Raw genomic sequence first — 27734 nt, 5'->3', positions numbered from 1 at the left:
TTTTTTCATTGGCTTTTTTTGTTTATCTATTTAAAGAATTTATACAGTGAAAACAAACTAAATACTTGATCTGTGGCTCTATTTCATCACACAGGATTTAGTTTATGCCCATAGTGGAGTCAGCACAAGCAGCTGTGAAAATTTAGAGCACATTTGCCCCACATGAATAAAGGAAATGGGATATGATAAGTCTTCCTGAGTATGTCATTGATCTGCAGAGAAGGGGTAGAACTAGGTTCCTGAAAGTGTGATTCATAATAGGCAATGCAGTGAACAGAGGATAAAGAACTGGCTGGATGGCCGCACGCAAAGAGTTGTGGTCAATGGCTCAATGTCCAGCTGCAGACCAATAATGAGTGGTGTCCCTCAGGTGTTGGGACCGGTCTTGTTCAACATCTTTGTCGGTGACGTGGATAGTGGGATTGAGTGCTCCCTCAGCAAATTTGCCAGTGACACCAAGCTGTGTGGTTTGATTGATGCCCTGGAGGGAAGGAATGCCATCCAGAGGGACCTTGACACACTTGTAAGGTGGGCTGATGCCAGCCTTATGAAGTTTAACCATGACAAGTATCACAGTATCACAGTATGCTAGAGATTGGAAGGGACCCCAAAAGATCATCTAGTCCAATCCCCCTGCTGGAGGAGGAATACCTAGATGAGGTTACACAGGAATGTGTCCAGGCGGGCTTTGAATGTCTCCAGAGAAGGAGACTCCACAACCCCCCTGGGCAGCCTGTTCCAGTGTTCCGTCACCCTCACTGAGAAGAAGTTTCTTCTCAAGTTTAAGTGGAACCTCTTGTGTTCCAGTTTGTACCCATTACCCCGTGTCCTATCATTGTTTGCCACTGAGAAGAGCCTGGCTCCATCCTCATGACACTCACCCTTTATATATTTATATACACTAATAAGGTCACCCCTCAGTCTCGTCTTCTCCAAACTAAAGAGACCCAGCTCCCTCAGCCTTTCCTCATAAGGGAGATGCTCCACTCCCTTAATCATCTTAGTTGCCCTGCGCTGGACTCTCTCCAGCAGGTCCCTGTCCTTCTTGAACTGAGGGGCCCAGAACTCGACACAATATTCCAGATGCGGTCTCACCAGGGCAGAGTAGAGGGGAAGGAGAACCTCTCTCGACCTACTGACCATCCCCCTTCTAATACACCCCAGGATGCCGTTGGCCTTCTTGGCCACAAGGGCACAGTGTTGGCTCATGGTCATCCTCCTATCCACAAGGACCCCCAGGTCCCTCTCCCCTACACTGCTCTCTAACAGGTTGTTCCCCAACCTATACTGGAACCTGGGGTTGTTCCTGCCCAGATGCAGGACTCTACACTTTCCCTTGTTATATTTCATCAAGTTATTCCCTGCCCAACTCTCCAGCCTGTCCAGGTCTCGCTGGATGGCAGCACAGCCTTCTGGCGTGTCAGCCACTCCTCCCAGCTTAGTGTCATCAGCAAACTTGCTGACAGTACACTCAATTCCCTCATCTAAATCATTGATGAATATATTAAATAATACTGGTCCCAGTACTGACCCTTGAGGCACTCCACTAGATACAGGCCTCCAACTAGACTCCGCCCCATAGACTACAACTCTCTGGCTTCTCTCCTTCAGCCAGTTCGCGGTCCACCTCACTACCTGATCATCCAGACCACACTTCCTCAGTTTAGTTATGAGGATGCTGTGGGAGACTGTGTCAAATGCTTTGCTGAAGTCAAGGTAGACCACATCCACCGCTCTGCCATCATCCATCCACCGCGTTATTTCCTCATAAAAGGCTATGAGGTTGGTCAAGCATGACTTCCCCTTGGTAAAGCCATGTTGACTGCCCCTCAAAACCCTCTTATCCTTGATATGCCTTAAGATGGCACCAAGGATAAGGTGTTCCATCACTTTCCCAGGGATGGAGGTGAGGCTGACCGGTCTATAGTTACCCGGGTCCTCCTTCTTGCCCTTTTTGAAGACTGGAGTGACATTTGCTTTCCTCCAGTCCTCAGGCACCTCTCCCATTTCCCAAGACTTGGTAAAGATGATGGAGAGTGGTCTAGCAATGACTTCCGCCAGCTCCCTCAGTACCCGGAGGTGCCTCCCATCTGGACCATTTATGGATTTATGGATGTCCAAATTGCTCAAATGGTCCCTAACCCATTCCTCGTCGACTAAGGCAAACTGCTCCCTTGACCTGACTTCATCTGAGGTCTCAGAGGTACAGGGCTCTTCAGGACTGCCTCCGGCAGAGTAGACAGAGACAAAGAAGGCATTCAATAACTCTGCCATCTCTGTATCTTCTGTCACCAGGGCACCTATCCCATTCACCAGTGGGCCTACTTTGCCTCTGGTGTTAGTTTTATCTGCCATGTATTTGAAAAAGCTCTTTCTGCTGTCCTTGACCCCTCTTGCGAGATTTAATTCTAAGGAGGCCTTAGCCATCCTAGCTGCCTTCCTACATCCTCTAGCAGCAGCCTTATATTCCTCCCAAGTGGCCAGCCCCTCCTTCCATGACCTGTAAACTCTGGTGCAAGGTCCTACACCTGGGTCGAAGCAATCCCAGGCACAGCTACAGATTGGACAGAGAAGAGATTCAGAGCAGCCCTGCAGAAAAGAACTTGGGGGTGTCGGTTGATGAGAAAATGAACATGAGCTGGCTTCAGTGTGCGCTCGCAGCCCAGAAAGCCAACCATATCCTGGGCTGCATCAAAAGGAGGGTGACCAGCAGGTCGAAGGAGGTCATCCTGCCCCTCTACTCTGCTCTTGTGAGACCTCACTTGGAGTATTGTGTGCAGTTCTGGTGTCCTCAACATAAAAAGGACATGGAACTGTTGGAACAAGTCGAGAGGAGGCCCACGAGGATGATCAGGGGACTGGAGCACCTCCCGTATGGAGACAGGCTGAGAAAGTTGGGGCTGTTCAGCCTGGAGAAGAAAAAGTTTCATGGAGACCTCATAGCAGCCTTCCAGTATCTGAAGGCGGGCTATAGGAATGCTGGAGAGGGACTCTTCATTAGGAACTGTAGTGATAGAACAAGAGGTAACGAGTTAAAACTTAGGGGAAGTTTAGATTGCATATAAGGAAGAAATTCTTTACTGTGAGGGTGGTGAGGCACTGGAACAGATTGCCCAAGGAAGTTGTCAGTGCTCCATCCCTGGTGGTGTTCAAGGCGAGGTTGGACAGAGCCTTGGGTGGCATGGTTTAGTGTGGGGTGTCCCTGCCCATGGCAGGGAGGTTGGAACTAGGTGATCTTAAGGTCCTTTCCAACCCTAAATTGCTTTTGAAGCTATAACTCTACCCTAATTTTCTTCCTGAATGTCTGGATCTTTATACCATCTCTTGCATCTCAGAGAAGAATGTTTCAACTACAACCCGTTTCACTGCTGTTGAGTTAAATCATTCTGAAGAAGGTACAAAATTTCATGGGATCAAGGGATCAAATTAAAAGGATCAAATTAAAGAAAGCCTCTTTCTGTAGCCAAACTGATTTCCACCAAAAGAGAATGCGAGAAAGAACATTTTGCATTCTGGGCACATTTGCATCATGTTTGCATTCTGGGTATTTTCTGCACCAACAATATTGAAATATCCCTGAAATCAGGCCACAGTCCAAGATCATTCAAAGTTGCAAGAAAGGGGTCTACCTGTGTTTCTACAGGCAATCGTCATCTATTTTACTGACCGGTTCCATAGTTCTTGTGTTCCATCTGTGGCTTCTTTCAGCCTGAGAAATGCATTATACTTAATGTCTGGGGCCTTGTTTGCAGCCTGGTGTTTCAAGGCTTACTGTCCTGGTAATAAGATAGGGGCAGCTTAGTCCCCTCACACAGCACAAACCAGGAAAGTTTATATTCGCCTCATAATACACATGTATTAAAACCTTACATACACGTGCTTTGAAACGTTGGTTTTTGTGCTAATGCCAGTGAAAATTCTCAGGGGCGCAGAAGGATCACACCCTCCCTCACCCACCCCAAAACTTTATGACTCTGTGTCCAATTTTCTTCTTGTGCTAAGCACAGCAGTAGATGTGCCAAGACCACAACATGCATACTCTCTGCCTACACATTAGTCCTGGGTTAACCAGAATCCACCTCAACCAAAAAGCTTTAGATCTGCCACAGAAGGGTGAGGGTGCTACAGACTCTTCAAGCACTCTAAAAGGGCTAAATCAGAGATGCCTAGCATCTACATTGCATCCCACCATGTTTTAGTATGAAGAAAAGGGAAATTTTCTGATGCTTATCTCACCTCAATTAGAAAAGCAGTTCTTTTCTACCAATGCTGAAGCTATCAGTGGGATTGCTTGGAGGTTGGCTCATGTTGGAGCCCTCCAGTTTATGGAGCTGCCTTGAACCAGCGTGCAGGAGAGGAGTATAAAACATGAATGATAGAGAAGGTTCTTCTTAGATTAAGAAAAAGAAACCTCTCCAGAGGTTCCTTCCAACCCTGACAATTCTGTGATTCTGTGAAATATGAATTTTTAAATTACTCTGGGGTCAGCTTACAGAATAAGTTGCCTTGCAAAGCAACCATTGTGCTGCTACTATGCAAATCTGTAAAGCTGTTTCATCAGTCTAGGCTGATGCACCCTTTTCTGCTGCCTGGCCAAGATTTCAAAGAATATGTATGAAAGAATCAAACAGAACTTGGATGTTTCCTTGTGAGATAGGAGAGAAGCTGTAATTAATGTAATTAGCTAATGGACGTTTTTAAGCCATTCTTGTAACACTATAGAAAAAGACATCTCAAGGTCCTTCCTTGCTTAATGTATTGCACATTCACTGGATAATACAGTTTTTCCCAAAGCTGGTTAATAAGTTTCACAGCCTCTTCGGAAAGATGCTGAAAATCTGATTGCCCTCAGTGGATTGAGACAAAAGAACTTTCATTCAGGGCCTCTGTCATCAGACTTTTCTCCTATTCTTATGCACTTGTATCATGGTACAGCACCTTGACATCAGGGAGCAGCAGGAGCTTGCAGCTCCACAAGCGAAGGTAAACTGGGAGCCGAGACTGACAGCAAGACCTCAGATGAAAGGGCGCAGTCCCACAGACGCATACAAGAACAGCAGAACTGGTCAAGGGTCAGCTACAGCCCACTGATCACCAGACAGCCTCTAGCAATGGGATAGGTGTGAGGTCAGGCTGGGAAGTCAAATGAGCAAGACAAGGTCAGGACTGGCATAGTGCAAGGCCCAGTGTAGCATAGATATAGTGTACCACAGATATGGACCAAGGGCAGGGGCCTGGGCTTGGATGCAATGGATGATGCACGTGTGCATAGAGGCCCAGCTTCTCACAACATTTTTTCGTATAGCATAGGTGTTTTCACAACAGGCAAATAAAAAGTTACACAGTTCTGGCAGATCAAAAGTGACCTGCACACAGGAAGCCAAGCCTCTGGGAAGGGGTGAGAAAAGAGGTCACAGAGGAAGATTATGGAGAAAGATGGTTGTAGACTTGTCATGATAATCAGAGCCTGTTGGTGAAATCAGGGCCCTGACACTTGATAAAAAGTGCAACTTTCTTAAAAGGCATCCTTTCTAATTGCCGGTCACTTTGGCTTTGTTTTTTCAATTGTTTATACATAGCGTATTAAAATATTAGTGTGTATTTTCTTTGGTCCATAAAGTTTCAATTTAACTCCCCAGGAGTCATAAGCACAGATCAATGATAATAAATAAAAAAACAAAAAACCAAACAAACCCAAAAAACCACATAATGTTGGGATTTTTTTTGAGGAAGTATGAAATGTACAATATAGGGCTTCATCTATCTCCTGGGAGGTGATATGGCTTGTCAACTCTAAATAACTTCACAGAGAACATTGTACCTCACAGGAGGCCATTGTGTAAGAAACTCAGGGGTTGGATCAGTGACCCACTTCGTGATTCAGTTTAACAGCCCAAGTTTAACTATGTGGGGGAAGGAACTTTGCTAATATTGTTTGAACTATTTATTAGTTCTTTTTAAAAATCTCATTCCTTTCCACTATGTTGAATACAATGCTTAACAGGGGAGCTTTTCCACAGTAAATAATTTTTTTTTGCAATATTATTGTATAGAACAATAAAACAGTGGAAAAAAATGATAAAACTGTTTAACTGTTTCTTATTATCATTGATTTGAATATGGTATGCTTTATAGCTTGGATTTCTCAGCATGTCAACTAATTAGCTTCACAAATTACTAAGAAAATTCTACTGCTTCCAATTGACTGTTATGAACATACAAAATAGTTTCTGTATCATCTAAAAATGAAATATGACCTTTTAAATGTTTAACTTTACTTCCTTTTTCTATGAGTCATGATAATCTGGTTTATGTTCTATATTATGTTCCTGTTGAAGGACTGTTCAGGTGCTTAAGATAAGCCAAATGCTTAAAAACATGTTCAATTTGTTTGTAAAGTATGTATTCAGATTATAAGTGTTTCATATAAGCACAGAGATTAAGTTTCTTCACTGGGGAACCTACCCACCCCAGAGATAAGGCATTTTCACTTTTTCTGTCTTGAGCCTAAATACCACAGTAATTTCAACTCTTAAATTAGGCAGTTTGAATGCACCCCGGAGTCAATTACGCAAAGCCAACATTTCAAAGTCAGAGTAAGTGGCTACACAAATGTCTCCTTCCTCGTCTCTCTGGCACGCTCACAGACACACACATATGACCTTGGACGCAGACACACACGCTCCAAAGCCATCAAAGCCAGCTGAAACTCTTCTGCTTACTTCAGCTGGCTTTTGATCTTACATTTGCATTTGCATAACAGTTCTGCTCAGTTCTGAAATCTAATAGGTCACATCTGCTCAAATGTACAAGATGCAGCTCAGTCCTATTACAGCCACTGATAGTAGGAGGCACTTCATTCTTTTCAGGTGTTTCCAGCCAACACAGCTCACTTTAAAAAAAACAATTTGCTTGTAGAATGTGGTGAAAGAGGTCACCCAAGAGATCACTTACCCTGGCCTCTTGCCCATTCCCAGTGGACTATTCTGTAACTCTTAAAAACTTGAGATGACGGATATTCCAGAGCTCCCCAAGGCAGAATGATCAAGGCTTTACTGCCTCTACAGTTGGGAAGTTTTTCTTATAGATCCTGTTCCACTCTAACCTCAGCCTTTTTTTTTCCTTTGGAAAAGAACAGAACAGTACTTTCTCTTCCTGCAACCTCATATATGTTGTGATGTTTTTTCTCAGTTTTTTTTTCCCTCAATGAAATATGTTAGTTCTTAGAGCCTTTCTAATCAGTTGTGTTTCCTGCATCTTTGATCCTCTTTGTTACTCTCTTCTGTACATTCAATTGCTTTGCCTTTTCATCAAACATTGTGTGTTAAATTAGACATTGCCCTGATTCCTGGTTTCAGTAGAGTGGGAGGATTAAACTATTAAAATACTCTCTAAACACCGACATATTTCTTTTTCTGTTTTACTTGCACAGGAATAGGAACATTTAAGGATATTTCTTAGGACACTAACTGAAAGATACTGTTTGTCAACAATATATAACAAAATACCACATATTTAGGTCTGGCTTTGAGTCATAAAATGCCAGTAACCCAGTACAGGCTGCCCTTGTCCTTCAAGACTGAATTTCTTTTGCATATGCTCCAACCATCCTATCTGTTGTATGTTTGATTTTGCACGTGTGTCAGTCAGATGAGTTTGAAATCTGTGTAGTTTGTTATTTTTCATATTAGTCTTGAATTAAAATACCTAATATCTTGTGACACAGAAGAGAAGGTGGGAAGGAATAGATCTTTTCTTAGCACTAGATATTTAAAATACTTTAGAGGAAATAAGTGCAAAAATGATCTTCCTTTCATATGTTACAGGGTTGACTCAGAAGCTGACGAAGGTGTTTGAGAAATATGATCAAACAATGTTTTAATGACCTATTAATTTAATGAGATTCCAAAAAGAAGCTGCAAGATGAAAAATCAGCTGGAAAGAGCAGCAATTGTGGTTGATAGTGAATACAAAATGAAATACCGTGTGTGGCTATAACTTATAGAGTCATAAAAATATACACATTCTGTTTGCATGAGCTTTTAATATAATTCCCTTGGGAGGCAGTGAGGAATTTGCTTTTCCAAAAGAAAGCTTTGATAATTTTATATTCTGTCTCTTCTTTTATGCAACAACTTCCTTTTATTTACCCCAAAGAAAAAAGGAATAGTTAAAACAATGATTCTAGTCCTCCAGCATATAAAGCATGCTGTGCATTCATGAAAGGACCGAAAACTGGTAAAAGGAAAAATGTAGGAGTCACAAGTTAGCTGGAGGCCTCTTCTCTTCATTAATATGATGACTCTACTTGTCATGGAAAGCAGTGCTTACAGTACATACATTTATGGCAGTGTTTGATATGTTGGTTCATGGACACAGTGATAACATATCCAGAAACACCTTCATAGAATTTAATGTGACCTTTGTAGTTTCTGGCAGCAATTTCTCATGAAATCTGTAAACATGAGTGCAGATAAAGAAGCAGACTTGTATGTTGTCTGCATTAGCAAATACTCAGATAATTTTTCATATAAATTCTGTGACATTATTCACAGAAGTAGCATCCTACAACCAGGTTGCTATTGTAATTTGCATTTCAGCTGTCAAACCGTGATTTTATATACATGGAAGCATTAGAACCAGATCTTTCAATGACTTACATGTGTAAGGATGGGACTATCTACATGTGTAACATTACACTGTGAGTGCTCAGAATCTCAGTTGTATGATCAGTGATGTGTCTTATGTAACAAAACTTCTATAACAAGGCTTCTTTTGTCAGTTTAAGGAACAAAGATACTCTGTAAACAGTTTAATTTCAAGAGGAAATCAAGATTTAATGGCAGACTATTTTTTGAAGCACCAGTGAAGTCTAATATTGCAGCTCATTTTCAGTCTTTGCATGTATTTCTAAAGTAATTTTTATGAAGTTGATTAAAAGCCTACATCAATTTATGTTTAAAGCAGAAATCAAGTGTTTTGAGGAAAATGTTTTGCTTAAAAACACACCTGTTTTCCATAATTTGAGATAAGTTCTTATTTACATAGTTGTGTTATTTTTTTTCTAATTAACTTTAAAACAATCTAATATATTTTTTTTTCTTGTGAAAAAAAAAAAAAATTCTACCAAAAAGTATATTGGCTCCAGAAAAGAAAGGCATATCTCTTTATAACTCATTCCAGAAATTATTTTACCTTGTAGGGAAGGAACTGTTTGCTGCAGTCTTGTCTTTCTGTCTGTGTGAACATTTTTCTGTTCAGAGGACCTTATGCCTTTTTAAAATTGTTGTAAGGGGAACAAAATCAAATACGTTAAGTTGTGACTGAAAATGCTAAAATCAGGGGCATCAACAGCTCTTTTAAAAATATTTCCTTATGTAGGAGATGAATCAGTATATGCCTGCAACATAAGCTTGCAATACTATTACAAGCGAAAATTGTTATTAACCTTATAAATGTTCACGGTTTATTTATCATAAATCCTAAATATTTATTCCAAGATAATTTTTCCTCATGTTCTTATCCTATTCTTCACTTTTGCCTTCACACTTTGTATATACTACAGTTAGTATAGGATTGACCAAAACGTATATTAATATCGTGGCAAGTGGTGATGGATTCACCCTTCATTTGTGGAGCAGAAGCTCCCATGCATCATTGTTAAATAACAGTAAAATATTTGAAAACCTGTTAATTTGCAGGGAGGAGATACATAAACATGCTGAACACAGAAATCACAAAGATGATTTGGGAAAGTTTACAGAACCAATAATTAAAGTGCCATCTGCCTTGTACAGACGTAAAAGAATTTATTGGACAGAATATACAGAGAAGCACTATGCAATAAGCTTCCCTTTCTCCTGACACCCAGCTCAAGTACTGCAGTGCTTCTTTTACTCCCGGCTGCTCCAGTATCCTGTCTATGATCCTTCTTGAGCTGCATCCCCATCCCTGTATCCTCAGAAATGATCTGTCAGTAAGTCCTCCCTTTCATGCCACACTTGTCACTTTTACACCATGGGTAGCACAAGGGCAGCTGCCTCAATAACGTTTTCTCTCAGAGGTAAGAGTTCATTTTTCTAGTAGCTACTTCCATGGAACTCTCTCCAGGAATAATTTCACACGGGTAGTGAAACTTTTCATGAGTTCCACATGGTTTTATTAATGGAAGAACTACGGTATCCAGGTAGAAAGTACTGCAGCATGATCTCCGTTGGAATCTGCTGACTTCTGCCAGAATTTGTGCTGGGATTTCTCCCAATACAAGTACATTTTCTTTTCCAATGACATTGAACAGTAATGACTGACAATTAAGTGGGACAATGTTAGCTTGAACTTTGCTTAATAAAGAAACATTTTTTGCAACTACTAGCAAATATTTGATTGCTTATTGATGTTGTCAACAAATAAATAAATAAATATTCAGCACAAGTTGCACACATGACCTTGTCTAGGTACTCTGGACTTCAGGTGACTTCTCTTAGGAACTGTAGTATTTGAAAAACATCAAGCCAAGTAGTCCTAGATCATGACAATGACAAAATGTATTATAATTTATTTTTCTTTCAGAAATTGAAAGGGAGGGGCTGATAAGGGAAAGGAATTGCATTACATCTACAGAGGGACATTTTAAACGTTTTCATTTTAATTAAACATTTTTCATTTTAAACATGTTTTAAACATGTTTTCAATTTCTGTGACTATGATTATTATTTGCATTTTAGTTGGAATAGATTCTTAATCCTACTAATTGCTGCAAAAAAGATATGAAATTAATTAAATCTGTTTACATTTTTTATTTGATGTAGTATGAGTTCATAAATACTAATTTATATTATTAATACAAATTATACTGGTAATATAGTAATAAAAGATTTGAATATATTATTAATTCAAGAAATATATTCCATAGCCTAAATTACAATATAATATGTGTAATCTTTATATTTTTTAAAGGTTGTTATGATTTAAAAGACAGAAGAATCTGTTCTGCTTATCTAATATGAGTAAATCTGCTGAAATCAATAGCATGTGAAGTTATAGATGTATTTAAATATTAGGCTGAACCATGGCCTCACAGAAGCAATGAATTATGACATTTCTGAATTCCATTTCCTGCACTAAAAATCTGAATATTAAAATAATTTTGTCACAGAGAAGAAGTTATTCGAGTAAAAATTGCCAAAGTTAAAAACAAACCAAACTTTTATGGAAAATAGTTCAGTAGAAGTAGAATTAATTATGTTTAAAATCTATTAATTTTGATTTGCTGTCTATGCTTGAATTCAAAATTGGAAAGTTGTGAAACGTAGAACTACAGCTCAATAAAATATCTGCAGTTTTAAAGCAAATGAACTAATACTTTTCCAAAGCAGATTTTTTTTAACATCTCAACAAGAATTAAAGTATTAGTACTGGTATTGTTATAACTCTATTATAGGAATCTGTAAGGAATTTCAGTTTGAATTGTAATACATGCTGGTATTAATTAACATATCATTGAAAATGAAGAATGGCTTTATTCAGCTAATGCTGGAGTCACTTCAACTGATTTTAATGTGAGATGGCCTGAAAGATAAAAAGACACTAGATATTAAAACACAACCATAAGAAAAGTTGCAGCTGAGGCCATTATTTAAGTATTTCTGTTTCATTTATCCATTTTTTCCACAAGTTTTAATAATCTTTGTGTGAATTTATATCATGTAACCTTTAGAATAAGTTAGACTCTTTAAAGCATTTACTAGCACTACTTTCATAGGCATCCACCTGTAAAACTAGGTATCATCTTACTCACTAAAAGCATAACGCAAAAAAAAAGCAATAAAAATTTCTAAAGTAGTAAGCTAAAAATGTTTTTCTGTTCCTATAAAATAACTCCTCTGTATATTTTCTTTAAAATGTCATGACTTCAAAGTTTGATAGCTGACAGCCCTGCAGGGTTAGAAGCAAGGTCTGTGTGTCCAGTTGGAAAGTTGAGAATTTTTCCCTTTACAAGTTGTTGCCTGTAGCCCTGCAGGTCTACTAGGTATTGGACTTAAACGCAGTGACATTTTTAAATACAAAATAGATGTTACTGACTTGGGATTAAAACTTGACCATTCTAAGAATCAGAGGTATAATTTTATATAGAGAAAGGCAACACTGTGAAGAAAAGAAGCAAATACATGTGCTCAACAGTTAACACACACAGAATAAGTGTGAAGCTATCGTTAGGGTAAACCTAAAAAGTAGACCTTATGAAGTGTATAAAAGTCAGATGAGAAACATAACAAGTATCAGCATTGCAACACATTATCTATGTAAACTATATATATGCACACATACATATTCTAGCTTGATATTCTGAGGTATTTCGGGATGTGAGTACACTTGTAAAATCCCAATTCTATGATATAAAATTGTGAAATAAGAAATTCTCTTTCATCTGAGATAAAATGTTAATGCAAAGCAATAAAGATTTAATTCAGTTCAGTATCTACTCATGTGATGTCAAAAAAATCAGCTGATAAATGTAGGATGTCATTAGTAACTCAACATTATAGTGAGACTCAGCTAAGACATTGGTATCTCAGCAGTATGTTTTGGATTTAATAAGCATATAGTATCATAGAATTGTTTAGGTTGGAAAGGACCTTCAAGATCATCAAATCCAACCCTTAACCTAACACTGCCAAGTCCCACTAAACCATGTCCCTCAGCGACACATCTATATGTCTTTTAAATACCTCCAGGGATGGTGATTCCACCATTTCCCTGGGCAGCCTCTTCTAATGCCTGACCACCCTTTCAGTGAAGAAATATCTAAAGTCCCCCTGGCAACAGTTACATCCATTTCCTCTTATAACAAGTCTCACTTGTTATTTGAGCAAAGAGACTGAACCCCACCTTGGTACGACCTCCTTTCAGGTAGATGTAGAGATCAATAAGGTCTACCCTGAGCCTCCTTCTCTCCAGGCTGAACAACCCCAGTTCTGTCAGCTGCATCTCATAAGACTTGGTCTCCAGACCCTTCACCAGCTTCATCGCCCTTCTCTGGACACACTCCAGCACCTCAATGTGTCTCCTGTAGTGAGAGGCCCAAAACTGAACACAGGATTGGAGGTACAGCCTCTCCAGTGCCAAGTTCAAGGGAATGATCTCTGCCCTGGCCCTGCTGGCCACACCACTGCTGATATAGGCCAGGATGCCTTTGGCCTTCTTGGGCACACTGCTGGCTCATGTTCAGCTGGCTGTTGCCTGCCCTGTAGCCTCATGCCTGGGTGGCAGCATGTTCCCGCCTTTGCCTGGGCAGCTTCATCCCTCGTGGTGGGTGCAGAGCTTAGGAAGGCCGTGGCTTTTGGCCAGGTGGATGCCAATGCTCACTGGTTGAGCTGGCAGAATTTCAGAGCCCTTACTGCACGCTCTTTTGTGCAAACTGCTGCACCATAGTCCGTTCACTAGCATTCCCTATGGGCTTCTTGTATACACTAAGGGGAAATCATGCCTGACCAATTTGGTGGCCTTCTATGATGGGCCTATAGAACTGATGGAAAGGGGCAGAGCAGTTGACGTCATCTACATGGATTTATGCAAAACGACAGTCTCCCGCATGACATCCTTTTCTCTAAATTGGAGAGACACCAATTTGATGGGTGGACCACTCAGTGGATAAAGAACTGGCTGGATGGCCGCACACAAAGAGTTGTGGTCAATGGCTCAATGTCCAGCTGGAGATCAGTAACGAGTGATGTCCCTCAGGGATCGGTGTTGGGACCGGTCCTGTTCAACATCTTTCTCGATGACATGGACCATGAGATTGAGCGTGCCCTCAGCATGTTTGCCGATGACACCAAGCTGTGTGGTTCGGTTGATATGCTGGAGGGAAGGAATGCCATCCAGAGGGACCTTGACACTTTTGTAAGGTGGGCTGATGCCAACCTTATGAAGTTTAACCATGACAAGTGCAAGGTCTGCACCTGGGTCAGAGCACTCCCAGGCACAGCTACAGGTTGGGCAGAGAAGAGATTCAGAGCAGCCCTGCAGAGAAGGACTTGGGGGTGTTGGTTGATGAGAAAATGAACATGAGCTGGCTTCAGTGTGCGCTTGCAGCCCAGAAAGCCAACCGTATCCTGGGCTGCATCAAAAGGAGCATGACCAGCAGGTTGAAGGAGGTGATCCTGCCCCTCTACTCTGCTCTCGTGAGACCTCACTTGGAGTATTGTGTACAGTTCTGATGTCCTCAACATAAAAAGGACATGGAACTGTTTGAACAAGTCCAGAGGAGGGCCATGAGGATGACCAAGGAACTGGAGCACCTCATGTATGAAGACAGGCTGAGAAAGTTGGAGCTGTTCAGCCTGGAGAAGAGAAGGCTGCATGGAGACCTCAGAGCAGCCTTCCAGTATCTGAAGGGGGCTATAAGGATGCTGGGGATGGACTCTTCATTAGGAACTGTAGTGATAGGACAAGGGGTAATGAGTTAAAACTTAGGGGAAGTTTAGATTGGATATAAGGAAGAAGTTCTTTACTGTGAGGGTGGTGAGGCACTGGAACAGGTTGCCCAAGGAAGTTGTCAATGCTCCATCCCTGGTGGTGTTCAAGGCGAGGTTGGACAGAGCCTTGGGTGACATGGTTTATTGTGAGGTGTCCCTGGCTGTGGCAGGAGGGTTGGAACTTGATGATCTTAAGGTCCTTTCCAACCCTAACTATTCTATGATTCTATTATATGTGGGGGAGGGTTACATTGCCATAATGCCTGGCCCCACCAGGCCCCATCAGCAGCTGTGGTGTGAGCTGTATGCTCCTGGCAGCCCTTTCTGCTTCCCCTGAGTTTCTCTTGATTTGGGAAATCCTCCTGTGCACTGCACTGGAGCAGTCCTCTGCAGATCTTGCTGGCACTGGAGCTGTTTGCCTCGGCAACATGTATACAATGTGAAACAGCTTGGAAACTGAAATGTGATTAATTTGAAAGCAAAAGTTTAAACCCAGGAATTATAATCAAAGTAAAAGCTATGCTGAATGAGCAAAAGATTAGTCTAGCCCCAGCATCCTGCCTGCCACAGTGGCTGTTAACAAATGACTAGAAGAGTGCTTAAGAACAAAGTACTTACTTAGTAGATATTCTTCTGGTGTGCCTTCCAAATATCAGCAGGTCTATGATGTCCTGGAAGATCTCTTTATCCTTGTATGCTGTAGCCTTAAAAGATTCTTTTGTCTGTGAACTTATCTAATCACACTTTCAGGTTGCATAAACTTCTGTCATTTATAATTTCCTGTGGCAATGATTTCCACAGTTTAACTATGCACTGTGAGAAGAAGATGCCTCCTATTGTTTGTTTTGAATATATACCCTAGTAATTTAATTTAATGCCTTTAGGTCTTATATTACAAGGAATGACCAAAAAACCCCAACATTTGTGGTTCATATTCGCTGTGACACTCTTCCAGACCTTTATCAGACATCCCTTGACCACCTTTTACCCAGACTGGAGGGACTTACCTTGTGGAAACTATCCCATATCTTTTGTCGCTTTGTTCCTTTCCCTATAGCTTTCCTAGTTCCCCTAGATGTGTTTGAATTAGGCAGAGATCAAAACTGCATGCTGCATTCCAAGTGTGGGCATGCTGCAGACTTTTTTAGGGCGGCATAGTCGTATTTTCTGGTTTGCTATTTCCAAACACCTGCCAAAAACTAATAGAACTGAAGAATAACACATCATGTGCTTGACATGCTCTAGCATCTTTGAATTAAAATATACACATAAGTTTTCTCCAATGCATAGTCAATAGAAAGATGTTTGCTTATATGTAATTTTAGATATCATTTAGCTGTCTGAGAGATCAAAATATAGTGCCAGGTTCTGATGTGAGTTATTCTGCAGGTACTCCATTGAAGTTGACAGGTCCAATCAATATACAGCATGCACTGACATGAAGTGGATTCATGACATTCCCTGAATACTATATATACACAGACAATTATTGCAAGTGCACTCATTGTGTAATTTCTAGGAGATATATTCTAGCTAATAAGCTTCATGCAATAAGTAGTCTGTATATAATTCAGATCAAGTAGTGTAATCTAAATTAATTGTATTCTTTATTTATTGCACTTTTAAAACATCAAGTAGCATGAGAACATAACAGAATGCAAATTATTTCAACATGTAAGAAGACTGTAGCAGTTTCTACTTTCAACATGATGTCTGAAGGGACAGGCATTTCAGATTTGAGTTTTCAGCTAAAGCATGCCACATCTATGTGACACACCACAGACAGACAGCTTCTGATATTTCATGCCAATGAGAGATGATTCCATTCTGCAAAAACTGCAACACTTTCACAAAATTAGTGGTTTAAGGTTGCTCAAAGAAGGACCATTAGAAGTGTTAGCAAAAGTAGTTTTAATATGATTTATGAAGACATGATTTAAGAGAATTCAATAACAAGGTTCACTCTTTTACTTATTACATGGATGGAGCATACAAAAGCATATTGAGGTAAAATCAGCTAAAACAAATTGATACAGAAACCGAAGGCACAAAGAGTGAGGGAGACCCTTCCATTAAGTCATAAGGTTCTGAATAGACCCCGTTGCCTTCTGAACTCCTGAAGGAGCCTAGTTGTGGCTGGGTCTAGTCTTTGTCTCAGACGTGGTCAGTGGTATCTATCTAAAGGTTTACAAGTGTACCAATTCATCACAGAGGGAATTTTTACAGTTTCCATTTAGCAGCAGTTTGTGGGTTTAGGAGGAATCTTATAAACTGAGTCAATAGAATTTGCTATAATTGCTGTAGCAATCCATACACTCATACACACACATGCATACCCAAAGACATATAAAGGTACCTGTTAAAAATTCCCCTGAGATCAGTGAAGTACTAATGTCAAATGTCTCAGCATTTCTCAAAGGCTGAGGGTTAAGTCGCAAACAGTAGCAGGACTTCAACCCTGATCCCGTTTTTCGACAACAGTTTGAGAATTTGCGGGCTCTGAGGGGTGACCCACTCAGAGGGAGATGCTGGTGGCAGCCTGCAGTGGTCCAGGAGAGCTCACTTAGAACCACTGTTTATAGGGTTGCAACATGATTGGCTTTAGTCATTAGTAAATTTCCATCCTGGCCACAACCCAAGGTAGTAATTAGTAGAAGTTTTTCAAAACTCCAGTATAATGGGTACCATTCCACTTGGGCTATGATCAAAGAAAGCAGTGTTCTAGGGTTGTCGGGGGTTAACTGATTATCCCCACCCTTCCTTGGCAAGGGATCAGGAGTCCCTGGTATGATCAGTGTCTCCCACCTTAGCCATGTAAGTGTCCGTCAAGGGACGCTTCACCATACAACTCCTTACACAAATGCCAAGGCCTGACGGGAATTCTTGACATCTTAGAGCAGCCTAGGGGGAGATGCACCGCCACAAACCTTAACTGAATAATGTTACTATATGTGTTTTACATACATGTACTTTCAATATTCTGTATGATACAACGTAAGCATCAAAAATATTGCATGAGACCTCCATATAGAGATAGAAGGAAATAAATACACTATTGTATTTAGTTGTATTTTCTTTTAAGCCTGGAAGTAATTTACCTTCACATTCTTGTTTCGGCTTTCTGCCCTAGGGATATCTCTTAATTTTCCTGTGCCTCATGTTGAGATTCAGGATGACATTGTCCATCTCTGTTTTAAGGCTTTCATCTGAAAGGTACTATATAATGGGTAGACAGTTAGTTTATTAACATGGATTATTTTGGGACACCTTTTTCAGTCCTTTTCTACCATACCTGAAGGCTGAGTGAGTACAACAACTTTGTCAGTCAACAGAAGACAAGCCCATAATTGCAACCCCTGTACCCTCAGAGCACTGGGAATTCTCCTTGTGCTGTTTCCCAGAGCGAAGCCACACACAACCAAAAAATATTCTCAGGAGTTGGAAGAATGTGGATTGGCTAGTAAGTTTTTCTCATTTGTTCAGACACGCTTTTTTTGGCATCTAGTTGAGGCACATACTCCCCAACACCTCCTCTATCCCTCTTTTTATTTAGACTGTGAAATAAAAGCACTTCTCCAACCCCTTAACCAATTTACACAGTTTTTACTGCCAGCAGTCACATTTGTCTAAACACACAATCTAGCTGGCATGTGACTAGATGAAATGGTATCACTACTGTTCAGTGCAGCGAATTTTTCTGGGACTTCCAGATATACAGTTGTTACAAATGCAAATTGTCTGTTGCATTGTGAGTGCATCCAACATATTGCACATGTGCAGATCAAATTCAGAATATATCCACATGGATGAATCAGTGAATCTGCTGGAACCTGCGCACCACAGTGGTCTCCTGTGCAAAACATGCCCTTATACTATTGAGTCATCACAATCCCTGGTACCTAAGGTTCACTGTCCAGATACTCAGAGTGCAGACCTTCATTCTTTTTCTGGCATTTTCCAAATGAAATATGGAAGCATCTGCTTTGCATGTGTTTTGGTGCAGTGTGACACACACCTCATTCCTCTAGCCTCTGTACTAGGCACTCCTAGCAAGAACCATAGTGGAACAGCAGAGATGTTATCTTTGGAGATTATCATTATCAGCTGACTTTGTTTTAGACAACACTACCATTACAGAGGCATGAAGTGGTATTAAAAACTATGTTAGTAGTTAGGTGTAATTTACTTTACTGGGCAGTTGGTCAGTAAATACATCCACTCAGGAAGATTCTGATGAGTAGTAGCTCTTATAACTGCTCCAAAGTGCCTACATTCAAACCATTTTGAGTCTGGAAGCTGAGTAGACGTATTAGTAAGTCCTAAAGTAGTAAGCCTGACTGAAAGGCAAGAACATCAGGGCTAAAACCAGCATATGAGAGTCTAAAATACACATTAAGGAAGTGTCTCTTAAATCTTTTTGTTTTAACAAAAGAGCCTTAATTTCCTTACTCTGTGCTTTATTTGACTGTAATCACAACTACTTTTCCACATCTTAAATAAAAAAAAAAGTGAAAATTATTAAGACAAAAAAGATGCATTACTTTATAATGTCAGAGAAGTCAACTCTGCGAATATGTACATGTTGCTTCTATCAGCTTTAGCAACATCTGAGTTGTTCAGTTTTAGTTTTTAATCAGATTGTAAACAGCACTGTAAAAAAGCTTTGTGTTTAGCTATACTGTATCACATTTGCTATGTGCTTCACGTATACAAAGTCACTGCATCTCAACTGCTTACACAGATTTGTTACATTGCCTCATTTTAATAAAGTCTCAGTCATTCTGTGAGTTAGGTAGATACCTAACAGATACTTCAGTATTTAATGGACTTTGTCAGACACCCTTTGAGTCTCTATACAACTTCAGAGAATTCCAAATCCAGAGGTTCTTATGAGTTTTATGGCAAGCCATTTGGTCACAAAGTTTTCATTCTGATGCGCTCAGAATAACCTCAGCATTAATTCTCATCAAGATATATGAACAGGTCATCCCTCTGTCATTCTTGAATATGGCCTTTACTTAGCAGTGTATTGACTGCTACATAAACCATGGACAGCGCCTGTACTATAGTTCTTTTGTCCAATAATTCAATGGTTAGAAAATTTGCCCAGGACAGGAGAGATTTACCCAAGGTGAGGTTTCGTCTGTGCTTGCATCTTTTCAAGAACAATGATCATATCTCCAGGCTGTAGGGCATTTTGGAATAAGGAAGCTTCTCTAATTCCCTCTGTTCACCATTGCTCCTATTCTGACGTGTTATAATTATATTGATTGTCTGAAAGGGAAAGACTGCTCACTTTTACAATCTGTAGTTAAAGTTTTCACTGAAGAGAAGATATCCAAACAAAGATGTTACACATCAGTCACTACAAACCCTCTGTCACTTCAAACTGGTTCATTACTGTGTCTCATCTCAGTCAAGAGCCAACAGCAAGTTCTATGCCTTTGTCTTGTTGGGGTATTTCTATCAATCAAATGTGGTTTTAATGTGCAGTGTGATAATCAATACAAGATTTGGTACAGATTCAGCCAGAGTGCACTCTGACTCGCCAAAGAAAATAGGGAGATAAGCATTATTATTATTATTGAAGCAGCTGTTAATTGGCCAGTCAGGTGCACAAGATAACATCTGATCTAATGAAAAGACATCTCTAAGGAAAAAGAAAAATACTTATTTTAATTAAGACGGATGGTCAGATTATCTCCCAAATAAGAAAAAAAAAAATAATGCATTTGAGCAAAAAACATTAGATCTGTTTAGGCTCCTGGGGAGGACTTACAAAAGAGGATTGATTATAAAAAACAAGTGTCTAACACAAGGAAAAGGACATAACCCGAGGCCTAGTGTATACAGGAAATAGAACTCTTTATAAACTGAATGTTTAGGAAATCTTGCAGAATAACTGCTGGGTAAAAATGGGAGATAGATACTGCTGACGTAATCCCCATGTCAGTAGAGCAAACATCAGTTTTATTTCTTTTTTTTGTGTGTCATATAAACATTTGTAACTGTTTCCTATTTTCTCGTTTGTTCGTTTGCTTGTTTTATCTCAGCCTGCCTTCCGTTAAGTTTGTTTACAAAATGTAAGCAGACAGAAAAAAATCTTGACTTCTTTCTTTCCAATTGGACACTGAGACAAATTAGTTCCAGTTGCCATAGCTCCACGGCATGTTCTTCAGATAACCCACAGGTAACCGAGTTGTAGGATACACAGCAGGATTGTGTAGGAGTGGTGGGTGGTATCACAAGATACAGGGGAGGGGAGGAGAGGATGACAACCAGGAGGGTTCTTAGTTATGCAGCTAACATGAAGGAACAAGGATGCTGGGGATGGACTATTCATCAGAAACTGTAGTGACAGGACAAGGGGTAACGGGTTCAAACTTAAACAGGGAAAGTTTAGATTGGATATAAGGAAGAAATTCCTTACTGAGAGGGTGGTGAGGCACTGGAATGGGTTGCCCAGGGAGGTTGTGAATGCTCCATCCTTGGCGGTGTTCAAGGCCAGGTTGGATGAGGCCTTGGGTGACATGGTTTAGTGTGGGGTGTCCCTGCCCATGGCAGGGGGGTTGGAACTAGATGATCTCAAGGTCCTTTCCAACCCTAACTATTCTATGATTCTATGATTCTATGAACATGTAAGAAACCTGAGGATCTTCAGAGAATATGTAACACATGTTTGAATGCTCAGTCTGCTGAATAAGTATTACTGAGTAGAGCAGGAATTAGAATGCAGGTGCCGTTCCCTGTCTTCCTGCAGTATGGCTAGTGAATGCCTGCTTTGCTTCATCTTCTGGCCAAGCGCATAGTTCTTTTCACTGAGCACTTGCTTCAACAAGAAATGGGGAGGGTACTCTCACACCAGAATATACTGTAGTCTAGTATTAGGTCAACTGCTGCAAATGACTATGTATTCAACACCTCTCATGGAAAGATGGAAATTGAACTCACCTCTTCTATCTCACAGCCACGAGTTGCTAGATAAAAGGGGGACTCTCTGCTGGCCATCTTCAAGGTGAACTTAACTTTGGATTTTGAAAGGTAGCATGTAACATCTAGCTCCAAAGCAAGCTCAGGTCTCTTCTGCATCACCAGCACAGTAACGTTTGCTTCTGCCATTCTCATTTTGTGACTTAACTTTTTACATTGTGGTTGGCATCTCTGGAGCCTAATTCAAAGCATTCTCCAAGGAGGCTGGGCATGTACTGTTTTTAACATTATCTGTCCATTCTAGGACGTAACCTAGAACAGCACAGGATGTTGTAGCAGTAACAGTGGTGGAAGCTCAGCCTCTGTTCTTCCCCTCATCAATTCCCATTCACACTTGTTCCTTTCTCTGCTGGTCATACCTGGCCTTGAAACTTGAACTAATGATACTATGCTTTACTGCTAATCTTGTCATTTGGAAGCAACATTAATGATAGCTACAACCCTGAGCCAGGTTTTGACATTCTTATTTTCCAGGATAAACTTCTGAGCCTATAATCTTTTCCAGCCTCTGGCAGTATACAGTTTACAAGGATCCTTTCTGCTAGGAGTCCCTGTGAATTAGTACAGTGTGAAGTATTTTATAGGCTAATCATTGGCAAAACACTACATGACAATCTTCTCTTAGATCACCATAAATCTACATAAATAATGATAGTCTGAATAAACAAATACAAAAGATTTTACTGATTTTGTGAAATGAAAGCTAATAAAATATGTTTTGAACTTTCTTTTTCTCCTACTAAGTATCTGATAATGTTAATCTATAAAATTAACTTGCTTAAAACAAAGCTATTTTATACATACACAAAATGCTACTAAAGTCACCACCGCAAACTTTGAGAATATACATTATAGCATAGCAAGTGTCAATATGACTTTGCCCCAAGAAACCAAATACGTCATACAGCCACTTAGACGAAGAGCCATCTCTAAATATAACCACAGTTAAGTAATGCATGGTTGCAAAAATGTGACATGATCCTTGTTCTGATCATTCAGCATTATCAGGTATATCTCCCTTTCACAGAAAGAACTTAGCAAAATTATATTGAAATGAAAGAAAAAAAAAGTGTAGGCTGATAATAAATGAGAACTCATCAAGAAGGAAGGGAGACAGCAAATCACTGTAGAATTTGTAGTAGAGTTGACCAGTTTGCTTCAGTTGTTATTCTCATGAAAGTGAGAAATATCCCTCTCTTACTTCCTGCAGTTTCTAGGAAATCATCTTGGTACAAGATATCCTGGAAAGGAAGCATGTCTTCTTGTCTGCTTCTTTCATTCTGGAGGCCCACGGGGAAAGAAGTCATAGTTCTCATAAATCCTCAGCACATATTTTGGCAATAGGAGTTACTCCTGGGTGTTACTGCTTTCTCTGAGAGTATCTAGAGTGACAAACTAAGAAATGAAGCTGTGGAAAGCGTCTGCTTTCCCTCAATTTTTTTGATGCACCAATACTCATCCTCTTAGGAGATTTTCTCTATAATCTTGGGAAAGAAGGGAGAATACACTTGTTCAAATGTCTATCCATTAGGATTTTTAAAATACATAAATAGAGTTTTGAATGACTGTAGTTTTTCTGATGTTGTTCAGAAACATAAATGGATCCTGTAACTCAGACAAAGGTAAGTTTGCTTTACTGCAGTAGTACACAGCATCAGTAATCAAGAACTATGCAGTAGGAGGCAGGAAACTCCTATCATTTGTCTCATCCTGGTTTTGTCATGTCAGTCCATTAGAATTTCTTTCTTTTCCTTTTACACTTTGATACACCTGCATTATACTAATGACAGAGTGACTGTTGATTACAGTACAGCCTATGCACACTGTGCACCAGATCATGCCCTAAACAGTATGGACAAGAAAGTTATAAATAATAATAAAATATTCCCCCCAGGCATCAATACTCACTTCCATAGCTCCCTTTTTGATGAATCATTTGTAGTCATATAGTAGTCAAACTGATAACCAGTGCAACTTTTGATCTTCTTTTGATCTTCTCAGACCTTTCTATGAGTTGTACATTATTAGAAAGTTAATGCAAAAATGTATGCATATAACTACAATGGCTCTGTTATAAAACCTACTTTCTGAGGTTTAATATCTCATCTGGTTTAAATCACATTGGAATGAAACTTGGTTTCCAGCCCAGGCACACATTTATTTTACAAAAATATTATTCAAATAGGATTTATTTTTTATATAAAGATCAGCAAGAAAATTAATTTTTCAAAGATTTCTACTTTCCTTGGCAAAAAAAAAATAAATATGCAAGTATGTAATTGAGCAAAAAGAAACAATTCAATGTCTGAATTAGAAAAGGTGCCTTATTCTTTAGGAAAATGAACTCATAGTATTCTGGTTGGAGATCGAATCGCAAGATATTCATCATCCAGCTTTTTCTTCCGATACCACACAAATTCAGACTTCCTTTTGAAGACATTTGCTGTATTTTAGACATGTAGTCATAAGGGAGTTATTTTTGTCCATTCTATTTCTTTTCATTTCCATGATTTCATGCATTAGTTTTTCTAAATTGTGTGAGAGGAAAGAAAGCCCTAAGTCATAATGACATAATATTAATCATATTAACAATTTCAAGGTAAACAATACTTTGTTAAACTACAGTTTTATGTGTGACATCATTAAGAAAAATGTGTTTGCCTTCCATCTACCTTTTCTTTGTGTTGGGGTGAGTTAATGTCTTTTTCTTTCTTTTTCTTTCATTTTTTTTTTTTTCCTTTGCTTTAGGGAAAAGCTGTGGAGATAAACCAGATGTTGCCATATACTGCTGGTAGAGATAAGATTGATCACACTAGAAATTATGCATACTAAAAGTTAGGTCATGTCTCAGACAGATGGACATGCACAGTGGAAAGGAGACTCCTGCAGTTGAGCCTTCCCTATGGCTTCCCTGGGATTTTAGGTCCAGGTGTAAAGAAGTAAGCAGGTGTTAGAAGGACTTTATCATCATTAATGTGCCAGCCAGCACATCTGAACAGTCACAATGTTGTACATAATCTGCTACACATAAGGGCCATGAGCTTCATTCCTATCTTTTGCTAGGTTAAAACATTCTTATGTCTGTATTTTCCATGTTCTTCTCCTCATTATATTTCATGCTCTACTGAGAATAGAGTTGGCATACCAAAGACTGTCCCAAAGGAAAACCAGCACCTAACTGAACAATGACAACAAAAAGTATAATAATGCACATACCCAAGAAGTAGGGAGAATTAAGCTCATCTCAGGAGAAATACAATTTCCTAACTTCTGTGTAGTTTGCTGATATTAAATGCTTAAATAACAGCTTCTTACTATTATTTATGTAACTTACTGGATGAAAAGGTTTCATATCCTACTTCAGGCACAAATATCAATCATCAAAAAAAATTAATAAAGTAAGCTAACGTCATATATGTATACCCAAGATGTCAGCTCTTTGTTCATGATTATCAAAACTGAGGCTTGGATCACTAGTTGCCAGTATGGAAAAAAAAAACCAAACCATTCAATAGTGTTGTTAACTTCCTTTTTCACTGTCTCACAGCATATCCCTAAAAAAATAAATATCCTGCATTAAAAAAAAAAAATCTTCCAAATAGACTAATAAGGTGGACAGTATAAGATATGAAGTCCTTTAACTAAGTTAGTGTTTTTGATAGCAATGTTATAGCTGATTTTTATTCATCAATATGTTAAAATAGAAAAAACAATGCTATTAGTAAGACATATGTATTTCTAATTTTAACAAAATATGTTAATTATAAGTGCAAAACATGTCATGAGACCCAGAAAAATACTGCAAAATACAGGAAACATAGTTGTTAGTGTACTGAGTGTGGCTTGATCACCAGTCTGTATCAGATTGGCAGTTATGTCTGTGAATGAATTCTTTATTCTACAAAAATGCTCCATATACTAAAAACTACATTTGCATTTCAATACCTGAGAGAGTCATATCATTGTTTTCAGTAGTGAGCATCACTTAATGTCATGCAATATTGCATAATAAATTACTAAAGAGTAAAAAATGCATTATTTCTTCTACATCATACATGATTAAAATACTTTTCTGTACATCATTTGGCCATCGTTTTTATTGCACAGTATGTTCCCAATTCTTGATTAGAACTAAGAATTTTACATTAAACTCTGAAATGGTTTTGAAAAGACATTCCAGCATTCCTCTAACTGTAAGACTTCTCTGAGGAGACAACACTTACAGGTAAATGTAGAGCTGAGGGGGCTTTGGTGCTTACAGCATATTAGCCGTATATCCATGGGCCCAAATTGCATCCTTCTTAGGGTTAGTATAACAAATAGCCTTTGCATGTGGGCCCTAGCATATAGAATCACTCACAAAGGTGGGTTGTCAAGACAGATGAGGTGAAACAACGGTGATCACAGGGACTGGAAATTATTATTCCCCCACCTTGTTTCTTCCACCTTTGATTTTCTTTTTTCAAGTCATTTAGTGACCTGAGGTGAAATGGGCAGGAATTGACAGCGCACATGCTGCTGCTGGCAGCAGAGTTGCTGCAGTTGCTTCCTGGACATGAAAGGAGGGGGAAAAAGAAGAAAGAAACCCAACTGTTGTTCTCTAAACATAACATATGCAAATGCGATAGGTTTACTATACTTAAAGCCAACACCTTTTTCCTGTAGAAATGATTTTCCCCCCACTGCAGTTCAGGGAAAAGGAGAGATGCTTTTTGTCTCTCCCTCTCCTTGCCCGCACAAAGAAAACGTGGGTTGATACCATTTTTATTGTTCTGCTGGGGTGGGTTTCAGACCTCGCATTAGCATACTGAATGTCTAATTGAATTCGGGGGCTGTGTTAATCATCTTGTTTTGTTTAGGGGCGGTTGGTGAAAGGTGCCAGGAAACGATCACTTTGGCTTGGGGTTAGCGTGGTGCTGCCACCCCAAGAAAAAGAAATAGAGAAGGGGGAGGGAGCTAGGGAGAGGCGAGTTGACTGAGTGATGTCTGGAGGGCGAACTCGTGTGTCTCTTTGGTGATGTTGTGTGCTGCTGTACTGAAATCCACCCCTCTGCTGGAGCTAAGGCAAGAGTTGGAGGCATCTGATGTTGCCGTTTCCAGGGTGAAATTTCTAAGGCTTAAAAACAACAACTGAAAAAAATTAAAAAAATCCTCAGCAAATAAAGCCATCAGAACTGAAGAACCGGCATCTCCATGTCCAATTGGCATTACCCAGACAGACGTTTGAGAACCGTATGCCTTTAACCTAGCCACACACACGAGGGGGGAAATGAAATAAAAAAAAAATATAGAAAAAAGGTAAAAAATAAACTGCAACTACCCACCATCACGTTTCCCAGAAAAGGGCCAGAAACAGAGCCGGTAGGAAAAGAGGAAAAAAGAGAGCGAGCGAGAGAGAGAGAAAAAAGCCTCCCCCTCTTCCCCCGATGAGTTTTTCGCAGTGCTCTGGTGAAGCTCGGAGGTGGCTGGCAGCGCAGGGGGCGGCTGCTGCCGCGGCTGGCGGGGCTCCGCGCAGCGCAGCGCGCCGGACCGTCAGCACCGCCGCGCCGGACAGCTCCACGCGCTGCTCCCCGCGCCCCGCTAGTCGCCCGGCTGCGCTGCGCCGCGCCGCGCCGCTGGGACCGGTCCTGCCCCACAACAAGTACCTCTGTGCTGTCCGGGAACTACACTACACTCTCCTCTCGGTGTAACTGCATTGTCTCCTCCTCACGGAATTGGCCGTTAGGCGTAATTATCCCCATTCCTCCCCCCCTCCCCTTTCTCTCCTTTGCAGGAACGACTCTTTGGGAACCTGGTCCACCCAGGGATGTAAAACTGTGCTTACCGATGCATCCCATACGAAATGCTTATGTGATCGTCTCTCTACCTTCGCCATTTTGGCTCAGCAACCTAGAGAAATAGTAAGTAACAAAGAGAAGGGGGGGGGGGAAATCCGGTTTTAATGCAAAAGGCAATAGCGAGGGGACTGCTTGGGGGAGGGGGAGAAGCTGGTCGAGCTTTTCTCTGAGGTATATTTCAGCCATTGCACTGAGGAATTGTTTAATATTGCAGGTAGGCAAATGTTGGTCTCCTGGTGTCTACAGTGTCTCAGAGAAATGAATTCCAGATTCTGTAATATAACTAAATCCTAATGAAATTTGCATGTTCTCAAACTCTGCATTTTTCTGAGAAAGCCTCCTAATTGTGATGCAAATGTGTTGAAAACTTTTGTATGGAACAATTATCAACTTAACAAGCTTTTTAAAGGTTGCAAGCCTTTCCAGGAGAATG

General features: G+C 40.0%; 1 protein-coding gene across 1 annotated transcript in view; it reads left to right on the top strand.

Moving 5' to 3' along the window:
* The window catches only part of ADGRB3 (adhesion G protein-coupled receptor B3), a gene marked incomplete at both ends in the record, with an annotated part of 464924 nt that overhangs the window by 338555 nt on the left and 98635 nt on the right, over nt 1-27734 (top strand). The window contains one exon of the mRNA XM_080614849.1: nt 27238-27364. Within this exon, the coding sequence (XP_080470975.1) occupies nt 27238-27364 (127 nt within the window). The remainder of the gene's footprint in view (nt 1-27237; nt 27365-27734) is intronic.

This window comes from Psittacula echo (assembly GCF_963264785.1).
Source record: "Psittacula echo genome assembly, chromosome: 4".
NCBI classification, from domain to species: Eukaryota; Metazoa; Chordata; class Aves; order Psittaciformes; family Psittacidae; genus Psittacula; species Psittacula echo.
This window is presented reverse-complemented; position numbering and strand designations above follow the sequence as displayed.